We start from the raw sequence: 27,865 nt of genomic DNA on the forward strand, positions 1-27,865 counted from the left end.
TGGACTTGATGTTGGTCTTTGTACCCTCAAGTCTCGGCAGTGTCTTGGTCTTGATACCTTCCGGTCTCAGCAATGTCTTGATCTCGGTTTAGGCGGTCTTGACTACAACACTAATATCTAAGCCTATTTAAGAGAATGTTGGGTAATGAGCTTCACTCAGGTCCACCCAGATTTCATACAGGTCCATCCATCAGCCACTTTTCTGTATTTAAATGCTGCAGGAGGATAGGAAGATGCTCACATGAAAAAATAAGGTAAGACTAATTCACATCTTTGCCAAAAAAATCTTTCATTGTATACAAAATTGTCTGAAGACTTGTGTGGTCATTGCTTCAATTTAAGCAGCTTTATGGAGTATCGTTGAAGATGGCAAAGTTTATGAAGGGTCTGATTTTGGGCATCTTTTACTCCTGGTTTGGGCTATAAAATGGGAAGGAGTTTGCAACCCTGACTGTGCAGAGTCTGCGCTGGTCTCAGCTGTGGACAGTGTGTGGCTCAGTTGGTCAGGTGTAGATTTGGTTGGGCTGCCTCATTCACAAGAAGGTTGGGATTAAAGTTCCCACCTAGTAATGAAAGAGTCCCCACAAAGACATACAAACCTATATGATATTGCCAAGCTGGGCAACAAGTAACCCATTGTGTCCTGCAGGCAAACTAAACCAACATTTGAAGTAACAAATGAAATACCAACATCATGACTGCATGATTCACACACACACCACTCCAGGCTGAGATACAATGCAGCAGACCAAGAGTATCAAGTTGTGATCAGACTGGCCATTTGGCATTAGTGGACCACTGAGGTTTGAGGGAAGGTACACCTTACAGATCTGCCTGACAATGGCAGGCAGTCACAAACCACAAGGAATCACAGGAGGAGTTCATTAAGCCATTTATTTGAAGCCAAGTACACAAGTCAGAGGAAGAGCTTCCAAGTTCGGACCCAAAGGAGCAGAACCTACAAAAGAGCCATGATGAGCAGAGACCAGGCACAGTAGAAACATTGATATGGTCAATTCCCAGCTTACCATCAATTCCGAGCTGGACAATTAGTTCCCTGTGAAAGACAGATGCCATCAGATGTAGTCACATGGATGTGTGTACATGACCCAAAAGAGCCCTTTGCCTCACCTGGGATGAAATGCTGCAAGGACTTCTTGAGCCAACCTGTTCCAGGGCTCACACTTGAACCTGAGCCAAGCTGATACTCTGGGCTCACAGACCCACTACCACCAAGACTAGAGGCAGCCTGGGAACTGAAGCCTTGAGTCGACCCAAAGCTCTGGCCAGAAGCAACACTGACTGAGGTGCCAGAGCCCTGCTGAGATCCTACACCCTTCTGGTACAGGGCCCAGCTACTGCAGTTACCCTGCTGGGATGATAGCTGCTGGGCACCAGTTAGGCCTTGCTGGGGCACGACCTGCTGCATGCCAGGGTAGCTCTGCTGGGAACCAGTTAGGCCTTGCTGGGGCACTAGTTGCTGCACACCGAAGTAGCTTAGCTTAGACCCTAGCTGCTGAGCACTGGTGAGGCCTTGCTGGGATGGCAGCTGCTGGGATGGCAGCTGCTGGGATGGCAGCTGCTGGGATGGCAGCTGCTGGGATGGCAGCTGCTGGGATGGCAGCTGCTGGGTACCGGTTAGGCCTTGCTGGGGCACTAGCTGCTGTATGCCAGGGTAGCTCTGCTGGGAACCAGTTAGGCCTTGCTGGGGCACTAGCTGCTGTATGCCAGGGTAGCTCTGCTGGGAACCAGTTAGGCCTTGCTGGGGCACTAGCTGCTGTATGCCAGGGTAGCTCTGCTGGGAACCAGTTAGGCCTTGCTGGGGTACTACCTGCTGCATGCCAGGGTAGCTCTGCTGGGAACCAGTTAGGCCTTGCTGGGGCACTAGCTGCTGTATGCCAGGGTAGCTCTGCTGGGAACCAGTTAGGCCTTGCTGGGGTACTACCTGCTGCATGCCAGGGTAGCTCTGCTGGGAACCAGTTAGGCCTTGCTGGGGCACTACCTGCTGCATGCCAGGGTAGCTCTGCTGGGAACCAGTTAGGCCTTGCTGGGGTACTACCTGCTGCATGCCAGGGTAGCTCTGCTGGGAACCAGTTAGGCCTTGCTGGGGCACTAGCTGCTGTATGCCAGGGTAGCTCTGCTGGGAACCAGTTAGGCCTTGCTGGGGTACTACCTGCTGCATGCCAGGGTAGCTCTGCTGGGAACCAGTTAGGCCTTGCTGGGGCACTACCTGCTGCATGCCAGGGTAGCTCTGCTGGGAACCAGTTAGGCCTTGCTGGGGCACTACCTGCTGCATGCCAGGGTAGCTCTGCTGGGAACCAGTTAGGCCTTGCTGGGGCACTACTTGCTGCACACCAGGGTAGCTCACCTTAGACCCTAGCTGCTGAGCACTGGTGAGGCCTTGCTGGGGCACTACCTGCTGTATGCCAAGGTAGCTCTGCTGGGATCCAGTTAGGCCTTGCTGGGACACTACCTGCTGCATGCCAGGGTAGCTCTGCTGGGAACCAGTTAGGCCTTGCTGGGACACTACCTGCTGCATGCCAGGGTAGCTCTGCTGGGATCCAGTTAGGCCTTGCTGGGACACTACCTGCTGCATGCCAGGGTAGCTCTGCTGGGAACCAGTTAGGCCTTGCTGGGACACTACCTGCTGCATGCCAGGGTAGCGCTGCTGGGAACCAGTTAGGCCTTGCTGGGGCACTACCTGCTGCATGCCAGGGTAGCGCTGCTGGGAACCAGTTAGGCCTTGCTGGGGCACTACCTGCTGCATGCCAGGGTAGCTCTGCTGGGAACCAGTTAGGCCTTGCTGGGGCACAACCTGCTGCATGCCAGGGTAGCTCTGCTGGGAACCAGTTAGGCCTTGCTGGGGCACTAGTTTCTGCATGCCAGGGCAACTCTGCTGAGCACCAGAGTAGCTCAGCTTAGAGCTTAGCTGCTGGGCACCGGATAGGCCTTGCTGGGGCACTAGCTGCTGCACGCCAGGGTAGCTCTGCTGGGAACCAGTTAGGCCTTGCTGGGGCACTAGCTGCTGCATGCCAGGGTAGCTCTGCTGGGAACTGGTTAGGCCTTGCTGGGGCACTACCTGCTGTATGCCAAGGTAGCTCACCTTGGACCCTAGCTGCTGAGCACTGGTGAGGCCTTGCTGGGGCACTACCTGCTGTATGCCACGGTAGCTCTGCTGGGAACCAGTTAGGCCTTGCTGGGGCACTAGTTGCTGCACACCGGAGTAGCTCAGCTTAGACCCTAGCTGCTGTGCACTGGTGAGGCCTTGCTGGGGCACTAGCTGCTGTATGCCAGGGTAGCTCAGCTTGGAACCAGTTAGGCCTTGCTGGGGCACTACCTGCTGCATGCCAGGGTAGCTCTGCTGGGAACCAGTTAGGCCTTGCTGTGGCACTACCTGCTGCATGCCAGGGTAGCTCTGCTGGGAACCAGTTAGGCCTTGCTGGGGCACTAGCTGCTGCACACCAGGGCAGCTCTGCTGGGAACCAGTTAGGCCTTGCTGGGGCACTACCTGCTGTATGCCAAGGTAGCTCACCTTGGACCCTAGCTGCTGGGCACTGGTTAGGCCTTGCTGGGGCACTACCTGCTGTATGCCACGGTAGCTCTGCTGGGAACCAGTTAGGCCTTGCTGGGGCACTAGTTGCTGCACACCGGAGTAGCTCAGCTTAGACCCTAGCTGCTGTGCACTGGTGAGGCCTTGCTGGGAACCGGTTAGGCCTTGCTGGGGCACTAGCTGCTGCATGCCAGGGTAGCTCTGCTGGGAACCAGTTAGGCCTTGCTGGGGTACTACCTGCTGCATGCCAGGGTAGCTCTGCTGGGAACCAGTTAGGCCTTGCTGGGGCACTACCTGCTGCATGCCAGGGTAGCTCTGCTGGGAACCAGTTAGGCCTTGCTGGGGCACTAGCTGCTGCACGCCAGGGTAGCTCTGCTGGGAACCAGTTAGGCCTTGCTGGGGCACTACTTGCTGCACACCAGGGTAGCTCACCTTAGACCCTAGCTGCTGAGCACTGGTGAGGCCTTGCTGGGGCACTACCTGCTGTATGCCAGGGTAGCTCAGCTTAGACCCTAGCTGCTGCACACCAGAGTAGCTCACCTTAGACCCTAGCTGCTGGGCACTGGTTAGGGGTTGCTGGGGCATTACCCCCTGTACCTTAGTAGGGGGTATAAACACCGTAGGAGCATAACGAGTACCAGGACCTGCATCAGGCTGGACTGCCACATACTGAGAAGATTCTTGGCCATTCCGGGAACCTACAGTGCTGGTCAAGGAGGAGAAGGATCCCATGCCTTGACCAGTCTTACAAGTGCTTGTTGCCACTTGTGCCTGGCTGGACCCAGAGCTGCTCCCAGAAGATCCAGCAGCCAAGCTATATTTTACAGGAGAGCCAATGCCAGCACCTGGGGGGCAAGAGCATAAGAGCAAGAATATAATCACAATGTCAAGGAGTAAGGGGATTAACACCCATCCAGGTTCCTCAAGCAGCCTCACAACCCCATTAGTAAGCCACCAGTAGCACTTACTTAATCCTACATCAATGTAGCAGACTGATACCAAGCAAAGTACCCTGCAAAAGAGGCAAAAGGGCAGTTACACTCAGCAAATACCTTGCAGTGATAAGACATCATCATCATGGCCCTTTTTGGAGCCCAACTTACAATAAATTAACTCCAAGTGCCATCATTCAGCTGCAAAAACTAGACTGAGGTGAAATCAGTTGCATAGCCTTTGGTGTTACACTGTCTATCGTAACTAAGCACTCACACTTAGGATACCCAACAAGTTCACACTTCAAGCCTTTAACTTTCCCGCCTCGTGCAATCTAATTAGAAGCAGCTGGTAACTATGGAAACCACAACTGGCAAACAAGGCGGGAACAAGTACTGAGAAAAATATGATAATGGTTCTTAATTTGTACTGCATCATAGTGTACATATAACATGCATCTGAAGTTGTATTCCTACATGCATTGTGCAAACCTTTGGAATTTAACCTTGTTACTAACATTACATGTGCATTGTTGCCTCATTATATCTGCAGTAGAAATGTAAAATGAGGATTAAGGCTGCACGATTCTGGGCAAAATAAGAGTCACAATTTTCTTTTCACTCAGAATCAAGATTGTGATTTTCTCTCATGATTCCTGAGCAATAAGTAACAAGGTTAAATTCCAAAGGTTTGCACAATGCATGTAGGAATACAACTTCAGATGCATGTTATATGTACACTATGATGCAGTACAAATTAAGAACCATTATCAAATTTTTCTCGTTACTTTTTCCCGCCTTGTTTGCCAGTTGTGGTTTCCATAGTTACCAGCTGCTTCTAATTAGATTGCACGAGGCGGGAAAGTTAAAGGCTTGAAGTGTGAACTTGTTGGGTATCCTAAGTGTGAGTGCTTAGTTACGATAGACAGTGTAATATCAAAGGCTATGCAACTGATTTCACCTCAGTCTAGTTTTTGTAGCTGAATGATGGCACTTGGAGTTAATTTATTGTAAGTTGGGCTCCAAAAAGGGCCATGATGATGATGTCTTATCACTGCGAGGTATTTGCTGAGTGTAACTGCCCTTTTGCCTCTTTTGCAGGGTGCTTTGCTTGGTATCAGTCTGCTACATTGATGTAGGACTAAGTAAGTGCTACTGGTGGCTTACTAATGGGGTTGTGAGACTGCTTGAGGAACCTGGATGGGTGTTAATCCCCTTACTCCTTGACATTGTGATTATATTCTTGCTCTTATGCTCTTGCCCCCCAGGTGCTGGCATTGGCTCTCCTGTAAAATATAGCTTGGCTGCTGGATCTTCTGGGAGCAGCTCTGGGTCCAGCCAGGCACAAGTGGCAACAAGCACTTGTAAGTCTGGTCAAGGCATTGGATCCTTCTCCTCCTTGACCAGCACTGTAGGTTCCCGGAATGGCCAAGAATCTCTTCAGTATGTGGCAGTCCAGCCTGATGCAGGTCCTGGTACTCACTATGCTCCTACGGTATTTATACCCCCTACTAAGGTACAGGGGGTAATGCCCCAGCAGCCCCTAACCAGTGCCCAGCAGCTAGGGTCTAAGGTGAGCTACTCCGGTGTGCAGCAGCTAGTGCCCCAGCAAGGCCTAACTGGTTCCCAGCAGAGCTACCCTGGCATGCAGCAAGTAGTGCCCCAGCAAGGCCTAACCGGTTCCCAGCAGAGCTACCCTGGCATGCAGCAAGTAGTGCCCCAGCAAGGCCTAACTGGTTCCCAGCAGAGCTACCCTGGCATGCAGCAAGTAGTGTCCCAGCAAGGCCTAACTGGTTCCCAGCAGAGCTACCCTGGCATGCAGCAGCTAGTGCCCCAGCAAGGCCTAACTGGTTCCCAGCAGAGCTACCCTGGCATGCAGCAGCTAGTGCCCCAGCAAGGCCTAACTGGTTCCCAGCAGAGCTACCCTGGCATGCAGCAGCTAGTGCCCCAGCAAGGCCTAACCGGTTCCCAGCAGAGCTACCCTGGCATGCAGCAGCTAGTGCCCCAGCAAGGCCTAACCAGTTCCCAGCAGCTGCCATCCCAGCGAGACCTCACCAGTGCTCAGCAGCTAGGGTCTAAGCTGAGCTACTCTGGCATGCAGCAGGTAGTGCCCCAGCAAGGCCTAACTGGTTCCCAGCAGAGCTACCCTGGCATGCAGCAAGTAGTGCCCCAGCAAGGCCTAACCAGTTCCCAGCAGCTGCCATCCCAGCGAGACCTCACCAGTGCTCAGCAGCTAGGGTCTAAGCTGAGCTACTCTGGCATGCAGCAAGTAGTGCCCCAGCAAGGCCTGACTGGTTCCCAGCAGAGCTACCCTGGCATGCAGCAGGTAGTGCCCCAGCAAGGCCTGACTGGTTCCCAGCAGAGCTACCCTGGCATGCAGCAGGTAGTGCCCCAGCAAGGCCTAACTGGTTCCCAGCAGAGCTACCCTGGCATGCAGCAACTAGTGCCCCAGCAAGGCCTAACTGGTTCCCAGCAGCTGCCATCCCAGCAGAGCTACCGTGGCATACAGCAGGTAGTGCCGCAGCAAGGCCTAACCAGTGCCCAGCAGCTAGGGTCTAAGGTGAGCTACTCCGGTGTGCAGCAGCTAGTGCCCCAGAAAGGCCTAACTGGTTCCCAGCAGAGCTACCCTGGCATGCAGCAGCTAGTGCCCCAGCAAGGCCTAACCAGTACCCAGCAGCTGCCATCCCAGCAAGGCCTCACCCAAGCCCAACAGCTAGGGTCTAAGCTGAGCTACTCTGGTGTGCAGCAACTAGTGTCTCAGCAAGGTCTAACTGGTTCCCAGCTGAGTTACCCTGGCATGCAGCAAGTAGTGCCCCAGCAAGGCCTAACCAGTACCCAACAGCTGCCATCCCAGCAAGGCCTCACCAGTGCTCAGAAGCTAGGGTCAAAGCTGAGCTACTCCGGTGTGCAGCAACTAGTGCCCCAGCAAGGCCTAACTGGTTCCCAGCAGAGCTACCCTGGCATGCAGCAAGTAGTGCCCCAGAAAGGCCTAACTGGTTCCCAGCAGAGCTACCCTGGCATACGGCAGGTAGTGCCCCAGCAAGGCCTAACCAGTACCCAGCAGCTGCCATCCCAGCAAGGCCTCACCCAAGCCCAACAGCTAGGGTCTAAGCTGAGCTACTCTGGTGTGCAGCAACTAGTGTCTCAGCAAGGTCTAACTGGTTCTCAGCAGAGCTACCCTGGCATGCAGCAAGTAGTGCCCCAGCAAGGCCTAACTGGTTTCCAGCTGAGCTACCCTGGCATGCAGCAAGTAGTGCCCCAGCAGGGCCTAACCAGTGCCCAGCAGCTGCCATCCCAGCAAGGTCTCACCAGTGCCCAGCAGCTAGGGTCAAAGCTGAGCTACTCTGGTGCTCAGCAGAGTTGCCCTACCATGCAGCAACTAGTGCCCCAGCAAGGCCTAACTGGTTCCCAGCAGAGCTACCCTGGCACGCAGCAGGTAGTGCCCCAGCAAGGCCTAACCAGTGCCCAGCAGCTAGGGTCTAAGCTGAGCTACCCTGGCACACAGCAGGTAGTGCCCCAGCAAGGCCTAACCAGTGCCCAGCAGCTAGGGTCCAAGGTGAGCTACCTTGGCATACAGCAGGTAGTGCCCCAGCAAGGCCTAACTGGTTCCCAGCAGAGCTACCCTGGTGTGCAGCAGCTAGTGCCCCAGCAAGGCCTAACTGGTTCCCAGCAGAGCTACCCTGGCATGCAGCAGGTAGTGCCACAGCAAGGCCTAACTGGTTCCCAGCAGAGCTACCCTGGCATGCAGCAGGTAGTGCCCCAGCAAGGCCTAACTGGTTCCAAGCTGAGCTACCCTGGCATACAGCAGCTAGTGCCCCAGCAAGGCCTCACCAGTGCACAGCAGCTAGGGTCTAAGCTGAGCTACTCCGGTGTGCAGCAACTAGTGCCCCAGCAAGGCCTAACTGGTTCCCAGCAGAGCTACCCTGGCATGCAGCAAGTAGTGCCCCAGAAAGGCCTAACTGGTTCCCAGCAGAGCTACCCTGGCATACGGCAGGTAGTGCCCCAGCAAGGCCTAACCAGTACCCAGCAGCTGCCATCCCAGCAAGGCCTCACCCAAGCCCAACAGCTAGGGTCTAAGCTGAGCTACTCTGGTGTGCAGCAACTAGTGTCTCAGCAAGGTCTAACTGGTTCTCAGCAGAGCTACCCTGGCATGCAGCAAGTAGTGCCCCAGCAAGGCCTAACTGGTTTCCAGCTGAGCTACCCTGGCATGCAGCAAGTAGTGCCCCAGCAGGGCCTAACCAGTGCCCAGCAGCTGCCATCCCAGCAAGGTCTCACCAGTGCCCAGCAGCTAGGGTCAAAGCTGAGCTACTCTGGTGCTCAGCAGAGTTGCCCTACCATGCAGCAACTAGTGCCCCAGCAAGGCCTAACTGGTTCCCAGCAGAGCTACCCTGGCACGCAGCAGGTAGTGCCCCAGCAAGGCCTAACCAGTGCCCAGCAGCTAGGGTCTAAGCTGAGCTACCCTGGCACACAGCAGGTAGTGCCCCAGCAAGGCCTAACCAGTGCCCAGCAGCTAGGGTCTAAGCTGAGCTACCCTGGCACACAGCAACTAGTGCCCCAGCAAGGCCTAACTGGTTCCCAGCAGAGCTACCCTGGCATGCAGCAGCTAGTGCCTCAGCAAGGCCTAACTGGTTCCCAGCAGAGCTACTCCAGTGTGCAGCAGCTAGTGCCCCAGCAAGGCCTAACTGGTGCCCAGCAGCTATCATCCCAGCAGGGTAACTGCAGTAGCTGGGCCCTGTACCAGAAGGGTGTAGGATCTCAGCAGGGCTCTGGCACCTCAGTCAGTGTTGCTTCTGGCCCGAGCTTTGGGTCTACTCAAGGCTTCAGTTCCCAGGCTGCCTCTAGGCTTGGTGGTAGTGGGTCTGTGAGCCCAGAGTATCAGCTTGGCTCAGGTTTAAGTGTGAGCCCTGGAACAGGTTGGCTCAAGAAGTCCTTGCAGCATTTCATCCCAGGTGAGGCAAAGGGCTCTTTTGGGTCATGTGCACACATCCATGTGACTACATCTGATGGCATCTCTTTCACAGGGAACTAATTGTCCAGCTCGGAATTGATGGTAAGCTGGGAATTGACCATATCAATGTTTCTACTGTGCCTGGTCTCTGCTCATCATGGCTCTTTTGTAGGTTCTGCTCCTTTGGGTCCGAACTTGGAAGCTCTTCCTCTGACTTGTGTACTTGGCTTCAAATAAATGGCTTAATGAACTCCTCCTGTGATTCCTTGTGGTTTGTGACTGCCTGCCATTGTCAGGCAGATCTGTAAGGTGTACCTTCCCTCAAACCTCAGTGGTCCACTAATGCCAAATGGCCAGTCTGATCACAACTTGATACTCTTGGTCTGCTGCATTGTATCTCAGCCTGGAGTGGTGTGTGTGTGTGAATCATGCAGTCATGATGTTGGTATTTCATTTGTTACTTCAAATGTTGGTTTAGTTTGCCTGCAGGACACAATGGGTTACTTGTTGCCCAGCTTGGCAACATCATATAGGTTTGTATGTCTTTGTGGGGACTCCTTTCATTACTAGGTGGGAACTTTAATCCCAACCTTGTGAATGAGGCAGCCCAACCCAATCATGCCTGACTCTGCCTTCAGCTTTTACAGTGATGTGATTTGGCTAATGGATGAGTATAGCCAAACTGCATTTGTTCTGCCAAATGCATGTTACAGTAAATCATTTTTGGTTTTGCTTTGCAATGTGTGAGTCTATTCTCTCAGCTCATATGTGCAAGTGTGGAAGTAAAATTGGACATTAGTAGGCCTGGGAGGGGAGGCATATTGGGTTTATGTCTTTGGCCTTTAGGCCAGAAGAGATTGTTTTGAATACTGTGTGACCTCGATTTGTGATAGCTGCCTGCAGGTGGCTCCGCAGAAGCTCGGACCTTGGAGGGGCAGACAGTGGAGCAAAGGGGGGGGGGAGAAACCACTTGCAGGAAGAGACTCGAAGTCACCCCAACTGGTGCACAAAGAGTTATAGCTTAATATAGTAGTAGTAGTAGTCAATATATAATGTTATGCAATTGATCGCATCATGTTAATCATACTAATCATGTTAACCATATATTTGCAGTGAGTCAGGGACAATGTCAATCAATGGAACACCCAAACATTAAGTGATTCAATGTCGTATAATTAATATCTATATACATATCTCTAGAGTCTAGAAGCCGAGGCTGTCTCCAGTAAGTTCCGTACAATGGGTGGACTTTACCTTGCTACCAAAGTGAACCAATGGAGCAGGAGAATTGTGTTTGTTATACGTTTCAGCTTAGTTTGTTGATGTTTCATGACCAATCAGGCCTTAGAAGTCCTGGGAGTTATGTTTTATCTACTGGTTGCTCTGTGTGCTGGGGGTGACTTGGTACCAAGTGCCAGAGTGTGATGGGAGCGCTTTGCTGAACTTGCTGGAATAAAAGATTTTCTTTACTCACCAAACTAAGAGGTCCAGACTTTAATTCTAAGTCCTTGATTTATAATTTTTCTACCACACAAGTAAATGATTATGCAAATAACACTGCAAACTCCATGTTAAATTTGCAGGTGTTCTACTCCTTTAGTCGTGGGAGAGCGGTCAGTGATTCTTGTTCAGTCAAATTATTTGCTGACTTTGTTCTTTATTAAAAGCCATTAAATTTTAATGCGTAATGGAAATCTGAATCATTTAAGACATAAGTCTCTAGTCTTTGTGGGGCACAATGAAAAGGTGCAAACATTTTAAGAAAATACAGCTTGACTTGAAAGGGTATGCGACCTACCTGCTAAATTATCAGATTTATGGCAATCTATGCTGATCTGTCACTGTACAGTAAAATCCTGTTAACACTGGTGATGTCCAGCACAGATACGTAGTCAGGATTATTAATAGTCACACTTCTGGTCAGGTAAAGTTGGATTACTACCTGTACAATATAATATATACCAGAAGTGTGTCTGCTGGGGTGTGTCATGAGTAAATGGTGTTCTGTTTTGTATTTTTGTCTTTGATCTCTTGCTATTCATTTTCCTGCTATATTTTTGTCTTTTGCTAATGTGCAAGAAACACCCCAGAGCAGGGCTGTAGAATAAACCATTTCCATGAAGGGTAGGTGTACTTGGGGTAAAAAATTATATTAATTGATGAGAGATTAATTATATCTTTGAATATGAAGAATATTATTTGTGGTCATATGTTGGAGGGAGCCCCCCCCCCCCAAATCTACACCTGACCAACTGAGCCACACACTGTCCACAGCTGAGACCAGCGCAGACTCTGCACAGTCAGGGTTGCAAACTCCTTCCCATTTTATAGCCCAAACCAGGAGTAAAAGATGCCCAAAATCAGACCCTTCATAAACTTTGCTATCTTCAACGATACTCCATAAAGCTGCTTAAATTGAAGCAATGACCACACAAGTCTTCAGACAATTTTGTATATAATGAAGGAAAGATTTTTTTGGTATAGACGTGAATTAGTTTTACCTTATTTTTTCATGTGAGCATCCTCCTGCAGCATTTAAATACAGAAAAGTGGCTGATGGATGGACCTGTATGAAATCTGGGTGGACCTGAGTGAAGCTCATTACCCAACATTCTCTTAAATAGGCTTAGATATTTGCAACATGTTGACTGCAACAATAATACAGCCACGACTCTCGTGTTCTACCTAAAGAGCACCATTAGAGGGAGCTCACACATTATTATATACACTACTCTACTACTCAACTTCAACTACTCTACTATGGTCGAGTAGTTGAAGATAATAAGCAAATTTTATAATTGTAGTAAAGATGTTTTAGTGTCTGGGCCAGTCTTGGTACATTTCCATCAATTGTAGCAGATAATGCTCAGATTTGAAACTTTTTACTCTGTTTTTGAGCTAGCTTCCTGTTTTGATTTTGCCCAAAGTGACTTTAGGAGTGTGGCTCCAAAAAGGCCCGCCTCTGGAGATAGTAGGCTATTAATAAAACACTTAATTATTAAAGTGAGTCATGAATGCATTAGTAGTTAACAATGACACTAATGCTTATTTATGTATGATTTGTTAGGTCACTGAGGTATTTGCTTCAGTATTTACCAATGTTCTAATCATTAGTGAATGCATTAACTCATCCTGACTCAGGCATTAGTTCAACTATTAATATATGCTTATTTGTGTACCAGTATTGTAAAGCGTTACCAAAATTCCTACGATTCCAGTTAATATGATTTTCAAAAAAGTGATGTTATTGTTGTTATTTTTAAATACAAAACTCAACTATTTGCTGCTTCTTGACCTTACCTGCCCTGACCCAACCTATCCTCAGTTGCTACGGAGTGCAAACCTCTGCGAAACATGTAAAACATGCAAAATTTTTAACTTAAGGAACCATTTTAACAGTTGGCAGTTGCAAGGGTGTCTTAATATGCAAATAATTAACAGCTAAATTAAAGTTGCGCGTTTGGGTGCCAAGCAGCAAAGCTGCCAGCAGCTTCAGTGTTTCTACCTTTTGCTGTTATAATTTTATGAGTTAAATTGAGGAGACTGATAACTATATATCATTTCATAAAAATTGAACTCTTCCATTTCAAAGTTTAAGGCTATTTAAAAGTCTCCTTAACGAGCTAGCTAGTTAACCAGCATAGCAATTAGACAACAAGTTAGACAAGTCTGATATTAGGTATTTGCTTGACTTTTATGAAAAAAGTACATCAGAACAGGGCTGCAGTAGTCGAGTTTGGTCTTAGTCTTTGGGGCAGCGTGTGGCTCAGTGGGCTAAGCCTGTATGACTGTAATCAGAAAGTCACCAGTTCAAACCCAGCCTCAGCACGTCTGCGGGTCCTTGAGCAAGGATCTTAACTCCCAGCTCCCTGGGCGCTACTACAGGTGGCTGCCCTTCACAGACAACTTACTCTACAAAGTAGAGGGAGGTGTAAAGACAATTTCCCCACAGGGATAAATCAAGTATTAATTATTATGTTTTTCTAGTGTCTTGGCCATTGGACTCAACAAATATTCTAATCGAAACCAGCAGCCATTACAAATGTTTTTTTTTTTTACATTGACATTTACGTATTGTCTACATTTATTGCAAAATACAGTCGTCACTCTATTGTTTAGTGACAACTGGTGTCAATGATTCTGCTAACTGAAAAAAAAACATTTTCTTTGCTGACACTAGTGCAGGTGCTATGCAGGACTTTCATTAAACAGAAATCTGGCTGAATATCCCACCCTGGGCTGGTTGAGATCACTTACAAGCCATCCGTAAAATTAACTTGATGTTGTTAAAAGAAATTCAGGTTGAGTTGTGCCGTGTGGTGAAAACAAGGTGGTACAAATCGGGCACCATTGTAAAAAGCTGTAAAGTGTAATGTTACTCATGTTCAGATGTGCAAGTGCAACAAACTGTGCTGTGTGGCCACTACGGGCATGGAAAGGCATGTCGAAGATGACAAACAAGAGCGAGTGCAATCGGGGTTTTAGCCCCCGTTGTCTTTTCACTCCCCATTAAGTACCGTAATTGTTCTTCTAGTTCTGCTTATAGACTCTCCACCTCATTAAACTCGTATTATGAGTGAAATTCATTTGCCAAAAAGAGACTAAATACACAATAAACAAATTAAAAGATGAATTTGATTGATAACATCATTATTAATTTGCCAATATCTTCTATGAATATGGTGATAATATCATTACTGTGAATTCTTTTGACCAAGATAATTGTGTGGTGAAAATCTGCTATCATGACAACCCTAATTATATTCAGTTGTGCTAATTTTACAAAACTCATGATTCAAATAATTAGTCAGCTGCCTTAATTCAAGCCTTGAGATAAATATTCAATCATATTTGGTTAAATGGAAAAAATCTCAAGGATGTTGTCCCTTAAGGGCTGTGATTGTGTTTCGCTGCTGTAGCTCTGTGGATCCTGGATTCAGAATAGTAATCTCACTCTGTTCAAGACTTTTCTGAATCAAAAGGTTTTTATAGAATAATAAACACATTTTGTGTATTTATTATAAGACTGCAGCTGATTATGTTTACTGTATATATGTCAATCTTGGGCCTATAAATGAATACCACAAATATAATACAACACCCTTTGTCTTTGCTGTCTCTCTCATTTGGACTCAGTCTTGACTTGGGGGGTATTCTCCGTACGTCGCTTAAATCATCCAAGATCAGAAGCTTCATCTTGGATCAATTAATGCCGGTGAAAATCATCCGGTTAATTCGGTTCCTGAAACGCACTTCACGAGTAGATTAGCTTAGCTGGATCCAATCATCCGAGATGATTGCGCTGCTCGAAAAGCCTACAGTATATACATCGAGTCTAGAAAACATGATCGGCAAGTCTCTCATTGGCTCCTGCAACATGTCGAAAGAAAGGGCACAATTCTTCTCCCAAAGCGAGCAGGACCTTATACTGGAGGGATATGAGGAGTTCATAAACTTAATTAGCACCAAAGGAAACACCGCAAAAGTGGCACAATCCAGAAAAGACGGCTGGCAAAAAGTGGCCGACAAATTAAATGCGTGAGTAGTTTGCAATTATTGTATTACTGGCAATTATCATATTCCTTGAATGCAGCGTTACTGGTCCAATGTCTTACGTGAATCATCATTTAATCGTTATAATTCCAGATCAAACATAAGCACGATCAGGACAGGGGAACAAGTTAAAGTGAAGTACAAAAATATACTTCAAACTGGTAAATATGACATCTCATAAAGTGTGTGTGTGTATGCATAATGATATTTACACACACTCTAATAATTAGATAGATGTGTGTATCCATCTATGTATGTTAACGTGTGCAAAAAATAAAATAAATAAAATCCTGTCAAAGCGAACAAAAATAAAACTGTTGGAGGTCCGCCCGGTCCAGACCTAACCCCCGCTGAAGAGCTGGCTCTCCAGCAGAATGCCCATCGCCCTGTGTCTCAGGGCATTGAAGGGGGAATCTCCTCGTCGGAGCCAGTGGCAGGACGCAGCAGCGGTCACTTCATTTCAGGTACAGGATGACCATTGCATATATTTGTGGTCTGCGGGTGCCATAGGTGCAGTCACAGAGGACCTGTGGTACAATTTCCGTATGTGTTTTTTTTTTTTCCCTGGGTTGTTATTTTCTATTAACAATATATATATATTAATTTTCAGCGTTTCAATATGATATATCTTTTTTTTCGTTGCTGGGTCAGTTGCAGGGAATATCATAACCTTTGAACCTGTGTCTGACCAACGAGACATTGACCCATGTGATGTAGTTGATGAAGACAGTGTCTGACCATTCATCAGGGGAAGAGGTAAATGTTTCGAATAATGTTTGAACAAACTGCACTCTGAGCAATCAGTTCTAATGATGATATAACTTCTGTACAGGAGCCCAGTTGCAGCACACATGTCCCTTCTGGAACACGATTCACATGAAGAAGAGGAGATGGTGAGGTCAGTTGAGTACTTTGTAAAGTGGAAAGAAGAATCAAAATGCTATACTGCATGTACAGTGCAGAGAGAATCCTAAGGCATTTGTCCTTAGGACAAATAACGTACGTGTTTTGTACAAGAGATACCTTCAACAGAAAATCACATACAGGAAACTGAAAATGAGGAAAATCCAGCAGGACATGGAATTTAATGAACTCAGGAAGACCAAAATTAAGTTGCAGATAGAAATACTTAGAAAACAAATGGTAACAAATCCGCCTCTCTCTGTCAGTATATTATGCGCATACAACTTATGAATACTTGGTTCTGTACTCCTTACAGGCTGAAAAGTGACTTCACAATAAAGGTAACATTTGTGTGAAACAACTGTGTTGTCATTCCTGGAAATATCGGGCCACAATTCGGTCTCTGGCTGCTGTGCCGCTGGGTTGGTCAAGGTGCACTGGCTCAAGGTCATCATCAGGCTGCACCCCCACCTCAGGGGCCCTCCCTCTTCTGATGGTGGCTATGTTGTGTAGGATGGAGCATGCAACAATTATGTCACATGCTCTGTCAGGTGCAACCCTCAGCCTTTTCAGACATTGAACTCTCTCCTTCAGGTGGCCGAAGGTCATTTCAATACGTGCCCTTGTTCTACACAGAGCTGCATTATATCGGGTTTGTCAGGGTTGGGGTTAGGGAATGGGGTCATTAAAATCTGTCTACAGGCATATCCCCTATCCCCAACCAGGATTCCATCATGATGACCTGTGGAATAGGTAACAGTTGTGATTACAATGCACGCTTCACCATGATTCAGAAATATGTATGAGTATTACCTTGTTCAAGTGTCCGATGCAGGTGTGACTCCCTAAATATTCTGGAGTCATGAACAGACCCTGGCCATTTAGCCTCCACATTTGAAATAAGGTATGATGCATCACAGGTCACCTGAGAATTCAGTGTGTAAAACAACTTTCCTGTATGTCAGCCTGCTTATTGGCAGTATATTATAGGTTACAATACCTGTACGTTAATACTGTGGAAGCCTTTTCTATTCACATAGTCCGGTTCGTTTGGACCTGATGGGGCCTTGATTCTGATCTGGGTGCAATCCAGTGCCCCAATCACATTTGGAAATCCTGGATGATGAGAATATTAGTCCGATTATGAAATTTGTTATAGGACTGTAATTTGTTTGCCTATAGATTACCTCCAATGGCATAAAACGCCTCTTTAATTGTCTGCACACGCAGGTGTCCAGGAAATACTATGAATGCCCGGAGCATATATTTCAGGGCTACACAGACTTTGCGAATTTCCCGGCAAACAGCGCTCTTCGACAGATTTTCCGCATCGCCTACAGTATAAAACGACTAATCCACATACGGAGAATACCCCCCAGGTTGGGAAGCATGCACTGGTACAGTGCATTGCCACACCCACCACATGACGAAACACCTCAGGATCCGAATTGGCAACCCCCCAGGCTAATACACAGTACAGTTCCACTCTCTGCAAATGGCTTTCTATCTGCTGCAGCCAGGTTTTCTATGGGCATCCCTTTGGCCTGGTCCAGCCACTCAGGTTCTCAGCAAAGAGGATCCTGTGAGCCAGATCACTGTCAGGGAATCGCGCCACATGACTATAGTGCCATCTCTGACATCCTCTCACGATCCAGGTAATGTGCCTTATTTGGGGCTCCCTGAGCATTCACTCGTTCAACAAATCAAACCAGTGGTACCCAAGGATTCTCTGAAAAGACACAGCATCAAAAGAGTCCTGTCTTTGTCTCTGGTCACTGGATAGTGTCCATGTCTCGCAGCCATACAGCAAAACAGGGGGCACCAGGAATCTAAAGACTTGGACAATCAACCTCTTACAAAGATATCAGGGGGGTTGCACACCCCTTTCCAGTGACCTCATGACCCCCATGCACTCCCAATCTGTCTACTGACTTCATTGGAGGTCACCAGAGACATGAATGTCACTGTCGAGGTCTCTCAGGAGCCCCAATCAGTGCCTCGATTGATTCAGAAATTATCACAGCATCGTCAGCAAAGTCAAGAACATTGAACATAGCTGGGGTAAGAACACGCCCCTGAACAACCCCAGAATCAACTGGGAAGAATGCAGTGGTTCTGCCTCCACTCTGCACAGCACTCACAGTACCAGTGTACAGACCAGCCGTGAAGTTGAGCAACTTCGGGAGGGATCCTACAAAGTCTCAGGAAGTCCTACATCCTTTTGACAATCTTTTTGAGAAAGATTCAACTGCTTCGAATGCATTACGAAAATCGGCAAAACCTGCAAAGAAACTGCTGAAATTTGTGTGAAACCCTTGGTGCCAGGATATGGTTGATAGTAGACGTCTTAGGCATAAAACCAGACTGCTCCGGTTGCTGATAGGTGAGCAAGTGATCACAGGTCCTGTTGAGGATGACCCTAGCAAGGACCTTACCCAACACCGAGGGCAGTGTTACCCACCTGTAGTTACCACAATCTAGGTGATCACCCTTCCCATTCCATGTAGGAACGACGAGTGTCGAAATAATGAAGTGCAATGTACATACATTGACTATATACCTTTACCTCAGTGGATTAAACATGGCAGAACCAAAAAGACGGAAGAGAACAAGGGAGTACTAAAAATTTCAGTCACGGTAGGGAAATGAATGCACGGCTTTTTCAATGTGTTTTAAAAAGTTATTTTGACAATTTTATTTTAATGTTCGTTCTTCTATGGTTTTTTTAAACCCCTCCCTGAACTTTAAACCTCTGCCTTTTTTAAAAATACTTTTCATGCTGCCAAAAGCATGTCCTGGGGGCTGTAACAAGAGTGAAGGAACTATGGAGGATGTTGAGGTTCTTCCCTACTGCCTATTTCCAGTCAAAGATGGACCGGTGGCTGTTTCTGGGAAGAAAGCCCATCTACTATGGAACCTGGCCCATTTCACACAGAACTCATACCTAGCAGAGCACAAGCTATGCACTGTAAAGGTTTCAACTGTGTGCTGCAGACAGCTGCACTCTGGCCTGATGGGGGCAGTGGAGAGGCAGTCCCTGAGTTTGACTCTTGTGCCGGAGATCGGGAAGAAAGCCTCTGTAGCCTAAGTTTGACTGCTGACGACCTGCCTGAAGGGCGCCGCCCTGCTGGTTAAACCTGGAGAGGTGATCTAGACTTATTTGTCATATATCATTTCATCATTGTCATCGGTATGTGCGTTACTGATTTGAGTCTCTTAACCACTTGCAGAAACTCCGCCAGCTTATCTGCCACACTCTATTGGTATTTAATAGCAAGTTCTACTTGGCTATAGTCTATTTTGGGTAATTTCATCTCCTTTTCAAAATACCTCAGTATTCCTTGTGGAAATTTCACATATTGCGATGTGACCGTGCAGCCCTATTCTACTCTGGGGGTGTCCAGGGCCACTTGTGTGAAGATTCTGACACCAACTGCAGTTTGTTTCCCATTTTTGCCCTGCTGCCAAAGGTCTCCATAGTGAAGAGGAAGTGTAGGAAATGGATGCTTATAGATGGCGGTCATTCCTACCAGTGAGTGGCGACCAAATCCAGGCTCATATCTGGGTTTTTGCAGGAAGGCTCTTTAAATATTATGCTGAACTAATTAATAAAAATGCTCACAGACCCAAAATATTATTCAGCACAATTAAATCTTAAATCATCCTGTTGCTACTGCTGCTGTTATCTTTGCTTCTACTGCTGAAATCTGTGAGGAGCTTTTGACAAAGACAACAACATGAGATCTAACATCTCACCACCAAACACAAATTCCTCAGAGACACATAGTCCAATCAGTTACCTCCAGCAATTTCAGCCAGTGTCATCTTCCCATCTGCCCACAAATGAATGCCACTTACTTAGATATTATACCATCACACCTTTAATAGGAATTTTTTGTTACAATCTGCCCTCTTATTTTGGCTATAAGTAATAGCTTATTAATAGAGTTGGGTAATTCAGGTCCAGAGAGTAAGACTCCAGACCGGGATTTTGTTTCAACCAATCAGTTGAGTACTCTGTGACTGTGACTCTTTAAGCTCAACTGGTTGGTTGAAACAACATCTTGGTCTGGACTTTTACTCTCTGGACCTGAATTACCCAACTCTGCTTATTAACCAGCCTCAACCCCAATGAGCATGAAAATTAAAGTCCCATCTCTAGGCCACCATTGATCTCCAAGATACTGGGAAAAGTTGCATTCTCCCAGGTCACCTCCTACTTGAACAAGTTTAACATCTTGGCTCTATCTCAGAAAAATACAATTTTTTGTATCATCATCATGCAGACGACACACATTTTTCCTAGCAGCTACAGCTGATAGCGCCTGCTCTCTGAAGAACCTGCTCAGCTGCTTGGATGATATGAAATGCTGGATTGTGAGGAACTTCCTTCAACAAAATGAAAACAAAACTGAAGTAAATTATATTTGGCCCCCCAATACTCTATTATTAGCCTTAGCAGTGCACTTGGTCCCCTGTCAGTATATTTGCATAATGAAGTTAAAGACCTAGGTGTATTTTTGGATACATCATTGAATTTTAACAAACAAGTCAGCAGTATTGTAAAGGGCAGCTTTTATCATCTCAGAACTATAGTCAAGTTAAAGCCGATTTTATCTCATAAGGACCTGTAGATAATTATCCATGCTTTTATCACCTCTCGGCCTGACTACTGTAATTCCCTGCATATGGGGTTGGCTTTCTAGACTTCAAATGGTTCAAAATGCAGCTGCTAGACTTTTAACTGGAACAAAGAAAAGATGGCATACTCCTGTTTTGACTCATTTGCATTAGTTACCAGTGAACTACAGAGTAGATTTAAAAATTTTGCTATTTGATTTTAACGCACTCAGTGGATTAGCACCACAGAACATTTCAGACCTATTAGTTCCGTGATCAGCCCCCTGGTCACTTAGGTCATCCTCACAAATGCTCCCCTCAGTTCCTCACTCACGCTGCGCCCAGACTCTGGATTAGTCACCCATCCAACATTAAGTCCTGCACTTCTATTGATGAATCTAAATTAATGACCCACCTTCTTTTTCTTACTTTCAACTCAGTTTGAAGGTCTCCTAGGGTTTTGTGAAGTCCACTATTAAGTTACTTTTAATTTTATTTTAAAAACTCTTTTAATTTATTTTAATTACCCTCTTAGTTCTTTTTCTGTTGCTTATTGGTTTATTTCCTTTAATTTTTATTTTGAATTTAAATTTTTAATTGCTTATTTCTTGTATGCATATTTTCATGTTATTTAATTTATATTTTTTATATTTTACTATGTAACTCATGTTATTTTATTTCTATATTGTACTATGTATGCAGTGTTTGTTAATTCTTTCTGAAATGGAAAGCACTTTGGGTCAACTCCTGTTGTTTTTAAATGTGGTATATAATTTAAATAAACGATTTGACTTGACTTGTCTCAAAGGGGAGGCTCAACCCAAAACTGAAAAAAAGATGTTTTAGAAGGGCTTTAGTGCTATCTATTCATCTAGGTTGTTCTGCTGGGAGTCACATAGTTTTGGAGATATCAGCGATAGAGATATTGGTCTTCTCTTGAATACAATGGGACCGAATGGCATTCTTTCTGTGATGATTAAAGCACTAAAAAAATGCATTATAAAAACTCAACAGCAATCTCTCTTACTAGAAATCATGATACAGTTACTCTTCATAATCCACAGACTTTGTAGTGAGTGGCTTAATGTAGAACTACTTCTGTTGAAGTCCACACACCAATGGTATCACTGTGCAAGAATGTATCGCCTTGGTGCTCGTGCTTGTATCTCCTGTGTGTGTGGAGTTCGGTAGCAGAAGGCCCTACTGTGACCCAGTTGCTTGACCCAATCCAAAAGGAACATGTTCTGCGTTGATCTAGATGTCAGGATCAATCCCTGCCTTGTTCTGTTCTGTCTGCTTCCTCATTTGACCAGCAGGTGTCGCTGGTCACCCTGTTCCTTCCACAGTGTTGTAGCAACTTCATTAGTTTCTATTAGTGTGTTTCCCTGCTCTCTGGGCTGCTGCTTGGCCGAATGGACTAAGCAGGTGGCCAATAACCATGTATCTCTACTGATGTGTGTTTCAGACGGCCCGATACCAACTTCAACCATACTGGACATTTGAGTTTGTCCCAATTTAATGTTCATATATTCCTGCATTGGTTCTTGTTATGTGCCTTTGTTTTTACTTATCCCTGCTAGTCTTTAGTTTTGTGGTTCTGTTCTGTTTCACCTATGATCCTAGTCTCTCCTACTGTCTGAAGTCCTTAGTGCTCATTCGTGACCCTCACCTGTTCTCTGTAGCTTTTAGTTCATTGTCTGTAATTAGTAATAGCCTGTCCCTCATTTAGCCTTCTTTAGGGTTACCATATTCTGTGAGACAAAAAAGAGGATGTGTCTGGGGTTCAGAATATTAATGAGTTTTCACGTTCACTGACCAATTTAGTCAATTTAGTCAATCTTCCCTAAACCACCCTGTTAAATTAATATTCGCATCCGGAGAAACCTGAACATATGGTATCCTTACGGTTAACTCTCGTTTTTTACAATCTACACACAATTGACACAATATATGTATATACAAGTCTTTTTCAACAAAAGATACAAAACGCTAAGCTAAAGTTTGTTAAACTTCAAGCAAGCAATGCGACTCATTGTTCACATGAAAACAAAAATGAAATGTCAAAGTGCCAATGGTTCCCTGAAGCTGATGTCACTCGTGAGCAGCGTGACACATAGGGATATGCATATGGTTTAATTTTTAAATGTGTGGACGAGCCTTGCAAGCGCTGTGAGGTGATACTGAGTGGCTGCCGTATGTTGAAAATCGGTGCCTCCTTCTTCACTTACTACTGCACTGTAACTTGCAACACTGGGTCATACAGTTGCAGGGCTAAACCCAGACAAGCCACTGATTTTTGAAAAACCACCTGGACGCCCGGACAGGGGCCCAAAAAGAGGACGTGTCCAGGGAAATCTGGACAAATGGTGACCCTAGCCTTGTTACTTATATATAAATGTGTCTGCCTTTGCCCTCTTCCATTGTTGGTTATTGTAGATGTTAGTGCTGTGTGGTTTGGTTCCTGCTTATTGTTACCTGGGTTTAACTCCCCAGTTATGGTTCTGTTTTATTGCCCTTTTGGTGTTAATTTGCATGTTATTCTTATGCATTGTTGCCCTTTGTTTTTGACCACTTGCGGTTCTTTTTGTTTCTGCTTTAGGGTATGTTTGATTTTTGAAAAATAAAGTCTCCTTGGGCATTTTAAGCTGCTCCATGGATCGTCAATCCTTCCCTGCATCCCCACGCAACACTAGGAACCAAAAGAACACTAAAGGTATACATTTTTTAATCCACACTATGGTCAGATGTATTTGTGCTCTTTTTTTTTCCAGAATCCAGTATTTGATTTGTTTAAATGGATGTATGTGAGCATGAATGCGTAACTGTAGAGGTTTGTTTCTTTTTCTTTTCCAGAGCCAATCCCAGAGACTATGGGCACAAGGCAGGGAATAACCCTGGACTGGGAGCCATCCCAGCACCGGGCACCCTCACTCACACACGCACACGGGCAATTTGCTAACTCCAATTAACCTTAGCATGTTATTGGACTCTGTGCATGAAAATGTGCCATACAAATAAACGTAACTAACTTGACATGACTTGACTTGACTATTTATCCTTTATGGAAATTTTTCTGTGTGCAAATTGATCCATTCCCTTAAAAAATTGTTGGTTCAGATCCCAGCACGTGTAAACTGAATTAAAATAGAGGTTTTCCAGATACATAAATATTGTGTGTGTGTGTGTGTGTGTGTGTGAGCGGGTTTACCTATCCTTATGGGGACACAATGTCCCCATAACGTGATAAATATCCATTTTTTTCCCTTATGGGGACCGGTTTCCTGGTCCCCATAAGGGAAAACTCTATTTTATAAAAATCGGTGACTGCTATGAAAAAACTAAAAATGCAAAAACTCTTGTATTTTGTTTGGTTACTTATGGTTATGGTTAGGGCTGGGTAGGGGTTAAGGTTGTCATAGTTAGCGTTAGCATTTTTCCCATTGAAATGAATGAGCGGTCCCCATAAGGATATGTTTACCCTACATGTGTGTGCGTGTGTGTGTGTGTGTGTGCGTGTGTATGTGTATGAATGTTTGGGCAAGAATATGTGTAATCCCTGTGACCGTTGTTGCCTGTGCAGGTATGCTAAATACATTTGAACAGTAAATGTAAATTCAAACAGTTATTCTCTACTAATATTAGTATAGTCAAATAATACGTTTGACTGTAAATGTGAAAGCCACCAACTGTAATATTGCATTGTGTGTTTTTTATTTAAGTTGTTTCAAAAGGATTTTCAGTAATGATGTTCCACGTGGGCTCAAGTATGTTTTAGTCGTGTTGGAATTTGTCTTTTATGGTTCTGACGTCAGGATTAACCTTTTAGCCATTTTATGTTTTGACCACTGGATGGCAGTAGAGGATAAGTCAGAACACCATAAGCAAGGTGCAAGGATATGAACGCTGGATTATCAGAATGGAATTCAAGCATTATACAGTATATCAGGCCTGGGAAAGTCATTATTATAAAAGACTCCATAATTGCTGCAATGGCATTAAGGAAAAACTGAAAAAACTGATTGTTTATGGTTTTAAGAATCGTTATCGTAACATCTCAAATATCTGCTGATTAGCCTAAGCGCCAATGCAACTGAGTTTTTAAAATCACTTTACTACTTTCTTTAAAGTTTTCGGCTTTGCAACACCTGAAGAAACATCACAACGCCTGTTAAAACAGAAGACAGGATATAAGTAATTTGTATGAACAGCCACATGAAAAAGATGCTGATGGACGAGTTGAATGGTGACATTTGGCCTGTGGAGGTCAGCCCCTCCCCGGTGACCCCCTACCCCGGATGTCGGAGAGGCAGAGGGCCTGGCTGTGCTGTGTATTACAATCCCAGACCACTGCGTAGGTCACAAAGGGTCACTGTTTCAACGCCTGTCTGACACGCTGGAACAATGCACCTCAGCCTTGGTCTAAATGTAGGTCAGCCCCCAACTGTGATGTCATTCAATTCCCATGGCGTTTGGCTGCCACCTGTACTCACCTGTGCCCCCAGGAAAGAAGGGATGGGGTGGGCAGAGAGGAGGAAGGCCAGAAGCTAGAGACTGGGGGGGGGGGGGTTGTTAAATCTCTGCATGTATGCAGGAGGTGTATGACGTTGCCTTGGACACGGCAGCCCACAAAAACACATCCTTTCAGCCGTGATGATGATCTGCCACCAGGAGATATGATTTACAAGCCCATCAGTTTTCAGAAGGCATCTTGGGGATTCCCCCGAATAAAAATGTCAGGCACCCCTAAATTTATCTCACACCTCAGCCTCAAATTCCAACATGGCTGCAGAAAGTCGACCGCTCTCATGTCCCAAAATTAAAGACTGACTGCTGGGCTGTAATTATCAGGCTGCACAAGGTCTGCCTTTGCAGAAAACACACGGCAGCTCATTCCTCTACCATCAAACTGGAGCTGGCTGCCTGTGTTTGAGCATTACTGTTTAAATGGGCTTCATTTTCACGTGGCTTGCTTTATTTGGTAACACTTTACTTAAAGCAGTCATTATACTGCATCACACATACATTCATAATGCATTATAATGCATTCATGAAGTATTATAAACATGGGTATAACTACTTATAAAAAGGCATAACACATTATAGCCATGTGTATCATGTATTATGAATGCTTGATGAAGGCCTCATCTATAATGCACTATAGATACCTTCATAATGCAGCACAAAGCATCCTTAATGCTTATACTGACCATTATAATGCATTATGAAGGTATTTATAATGCATTATAGATGAGACCTTAACAGACTTTTCATAATGCATGGGAAACATGGCTGTAATGTGTTATAGCCGTGTTTATAATACTTAATGAATGTATTACAATGAATTGCAGGAGCAGTTGTTAGGCTTTATGAAAATGGGCTTCATAGAAATTGGTATTGTTTATTTTATGGAATTCAAGTCAAGTAGGGCTTTATTGTCAGACCAAGCATATTCAGTAAGCTGCATACAGGGATATAGAATAACATTCCCTGGACCACGATGCTATATATGAGCATAAAGTACATGGATAGACAGCACAAGTGCAGGATGGAAACGCATTAATAACATTAAAACACAATGTAAAAGTAAACCATGATGGAATGTGTAGGATGGGCAATAATCGGAGTAGCAGGGTGCTTAGTTAGAGCAGGAATTCCTAAAGGCATTTATCTCCCCAGTACTCACTACAGCGTCCTTGAACAAAGTGGCTACATTATTTTTAGCATTAGAAGATGACAGTTTTCTTTTTGAAATTTCCCTCATTTTCACCAATTTATTTGTATTGGTTCTTGCTAGAGTATCAGGCTCGACTGCCCCCCTTCAAGGCCCCCGCCTCCTTCAAGGGTATGTAATGCACAGCTGTAAACATACCCCCTGCCCGGCCAACATGTTTATGCAGAACTGGTTGCACGGCGGAGAGTGTGGCATCGAACCCTGAGAGGGAGAGAAGTGCTCCTTTGACCGCAGATAACCCACAACCCCGCAGCCAGGTGCACCAATCGTGGCACAGCACATCAGCAACACCTCACGGGTGGTGGTGAGCGAGAACCGGAAGCCTCGCGGTTCATTCCGGTGCGGTGCTTGCACGCTCATGTATACTGTGATAGCATGAGCATGCCGTGATATTTTTTTAAAGGGGAAGCTGACATTGCTCTAGCTCCAGGTGCTATGGGGAGAGGGACATAAATTAACAGGGATAGGGCCCCTAGTGGTACAGTGTGGCCCTTCTGTGGGTCTCCTGTTGGCTGCCATGGATCTCAAGGTTCCATCAAACCACCATAATCACAAATGAATGAACTGCAACAAGCAGCAAAACCCGATTGCCATCCTAAGTAATTGCTTTTTAATTAATTGTGGGTCAATAAGATGTCAATCAAAGTGCTAAAAGGAATGGTTGCCCAAGTAAAAGTACAATAGTTCCGGATATCCCAGTGCACCTGACAGTTGGGGGCACTGCGGAGCTGGAGCCTGCTTGAGAAGCCTGTTGGGCTGTGTGCTATTCTCACTGCAGAGGTGCCATGGAGGTGCTTCTTTGCTAAGGCACGGAAAAGAAAAGGTGAAAATTGCACATTGGAGGACTAAAAAAAACATATCCCATAATCCCTCATGCTACCATGCCATTTTCAGCTTCCATTTCAAGTTGTACGTTTATGTTAGATGTCTCTGGTTCAATGACCAACACGACTGGGCTTTCCTCGGAGACCAGTAGGAACCTGGATCTGAGGGGGGAAATGGGACCGGGGGGCTTAAGGGAATAGTCTGACCGTCTGTCTTCAGACTGCCGTTCCATTAACACCTCTTGGCCTGTGGCGACGGCTCGGGCAGTTGGCCACCTCACTGTGTTGTGGCCTCACCTGCCACACAGTGTCTCTCACAGCATTACTTCCAGATGTAATGCAGGTGTTGAAATTTCACAAGGATGGGGGTGCTTGAACTTAATTGCTTCAGCACTAAGTCACGGTGTGGCACGATGTGTAGGCGGATTAAGGAGCGTGTCACAGTTGGCTCTGGATGGATGGAAATGCAAAGTAATGTCACCAAGCAGTTAAACGTGTTGCCCACACTCTCCTGGTAGGCATGGATCCCTGTCAATGAGAGAAAACAGGAGGAACACTTATCCAACATCATCATCCATCCCCACCCACCCCCCTTCCCACTGCATGTAGACCACAGTTACACACAATGAGTGTGTCTGTGGTGCAAAATATTCACACTGGTCATCTCACACCTCATCCTCAGGTCATAGTCCAGACTCCAGTCTTCCAATGGTCCAAGACCAATAGTCATCTCAACCTTGGTTTTCTCTACCTACCTTGGCTACTAGTTATGATTTTGAGACCAACACTAGAGGTCGCTGTGTA

General features: G+C 46.0%; 2 protein-coding genes across 2 annotated transcripts; one reads left to right on the plus strand and one right to left on the minus strand.

The window, feature by feature from the left end:
- Positions 1-495: 495 nt before the first annotated feature.
- On the minus strand, positions 496-4,780 carry LOC140593261 (uncharacterized). The gene is made up of 6 exons (XM_072717236.1): positions 4,654-4,780; positions 4,519-4,562; positions 3,509-4,395; positions 2,474-3,151; positions 1,132-2,416; positions 496-563 (listed from the first exon to the last, which is right to left on the minus strand). The coding sequence occupies exons 1-6, from the start codon at positions 4,677-4,679 to the stop codon at positions 496-498; spliced, it is 2,988 nt and encodes a 995-aa protein (XP_072573337.1). The 5' UTR covers positions 4,680-4,780.
- A 579-nt stretch (positions 4,781-5,359) lies between these two features.
- LOC111834262 (uncharacterized) lies at positions 5,360-9,680 on the plus strand. The gene is made up of 6 exons (XM_072717237.1): positions 5,360-5,492; positions 5,584-5,627; positions 5,751-8,419; positions 8,477-9,431; positions 9,504-9,532; positions 9,603-9,680. Exons 1-5 carry the CDS (start codon positions 5,467-5,469, stop codon positions 9,509-9,511), a joined length of 3,702 nt encoding a protein of 1,233 aa, XP_072573338.1. The 5' UTR covers positions 5,360-5,466; the 3' UTR covers positions 9,512-9,532; positions 9,603-9,680.
- The last annotated feature ends 18,185 nt before the right edge of the window (positions 9,681-27,865 follow it).

The sequence above is a fragment of the Paramormyrops kingsleyae genome, chromosome 10, assembly GCF_048594095.1.
Source record: "Paramormyrops kingsleyae isolate MSU_618 chromosome 10, PKINGS_0.4, whole genome shotgun sequence".
In the NCBI taxonomy this organism is placed as follows: Eukaryota; Metazoa; Chordata; class Actinopteri; order Osteoglossiformes; family Mormyridae; genus Paramormyrops; species Paramormyrops kingsleyae.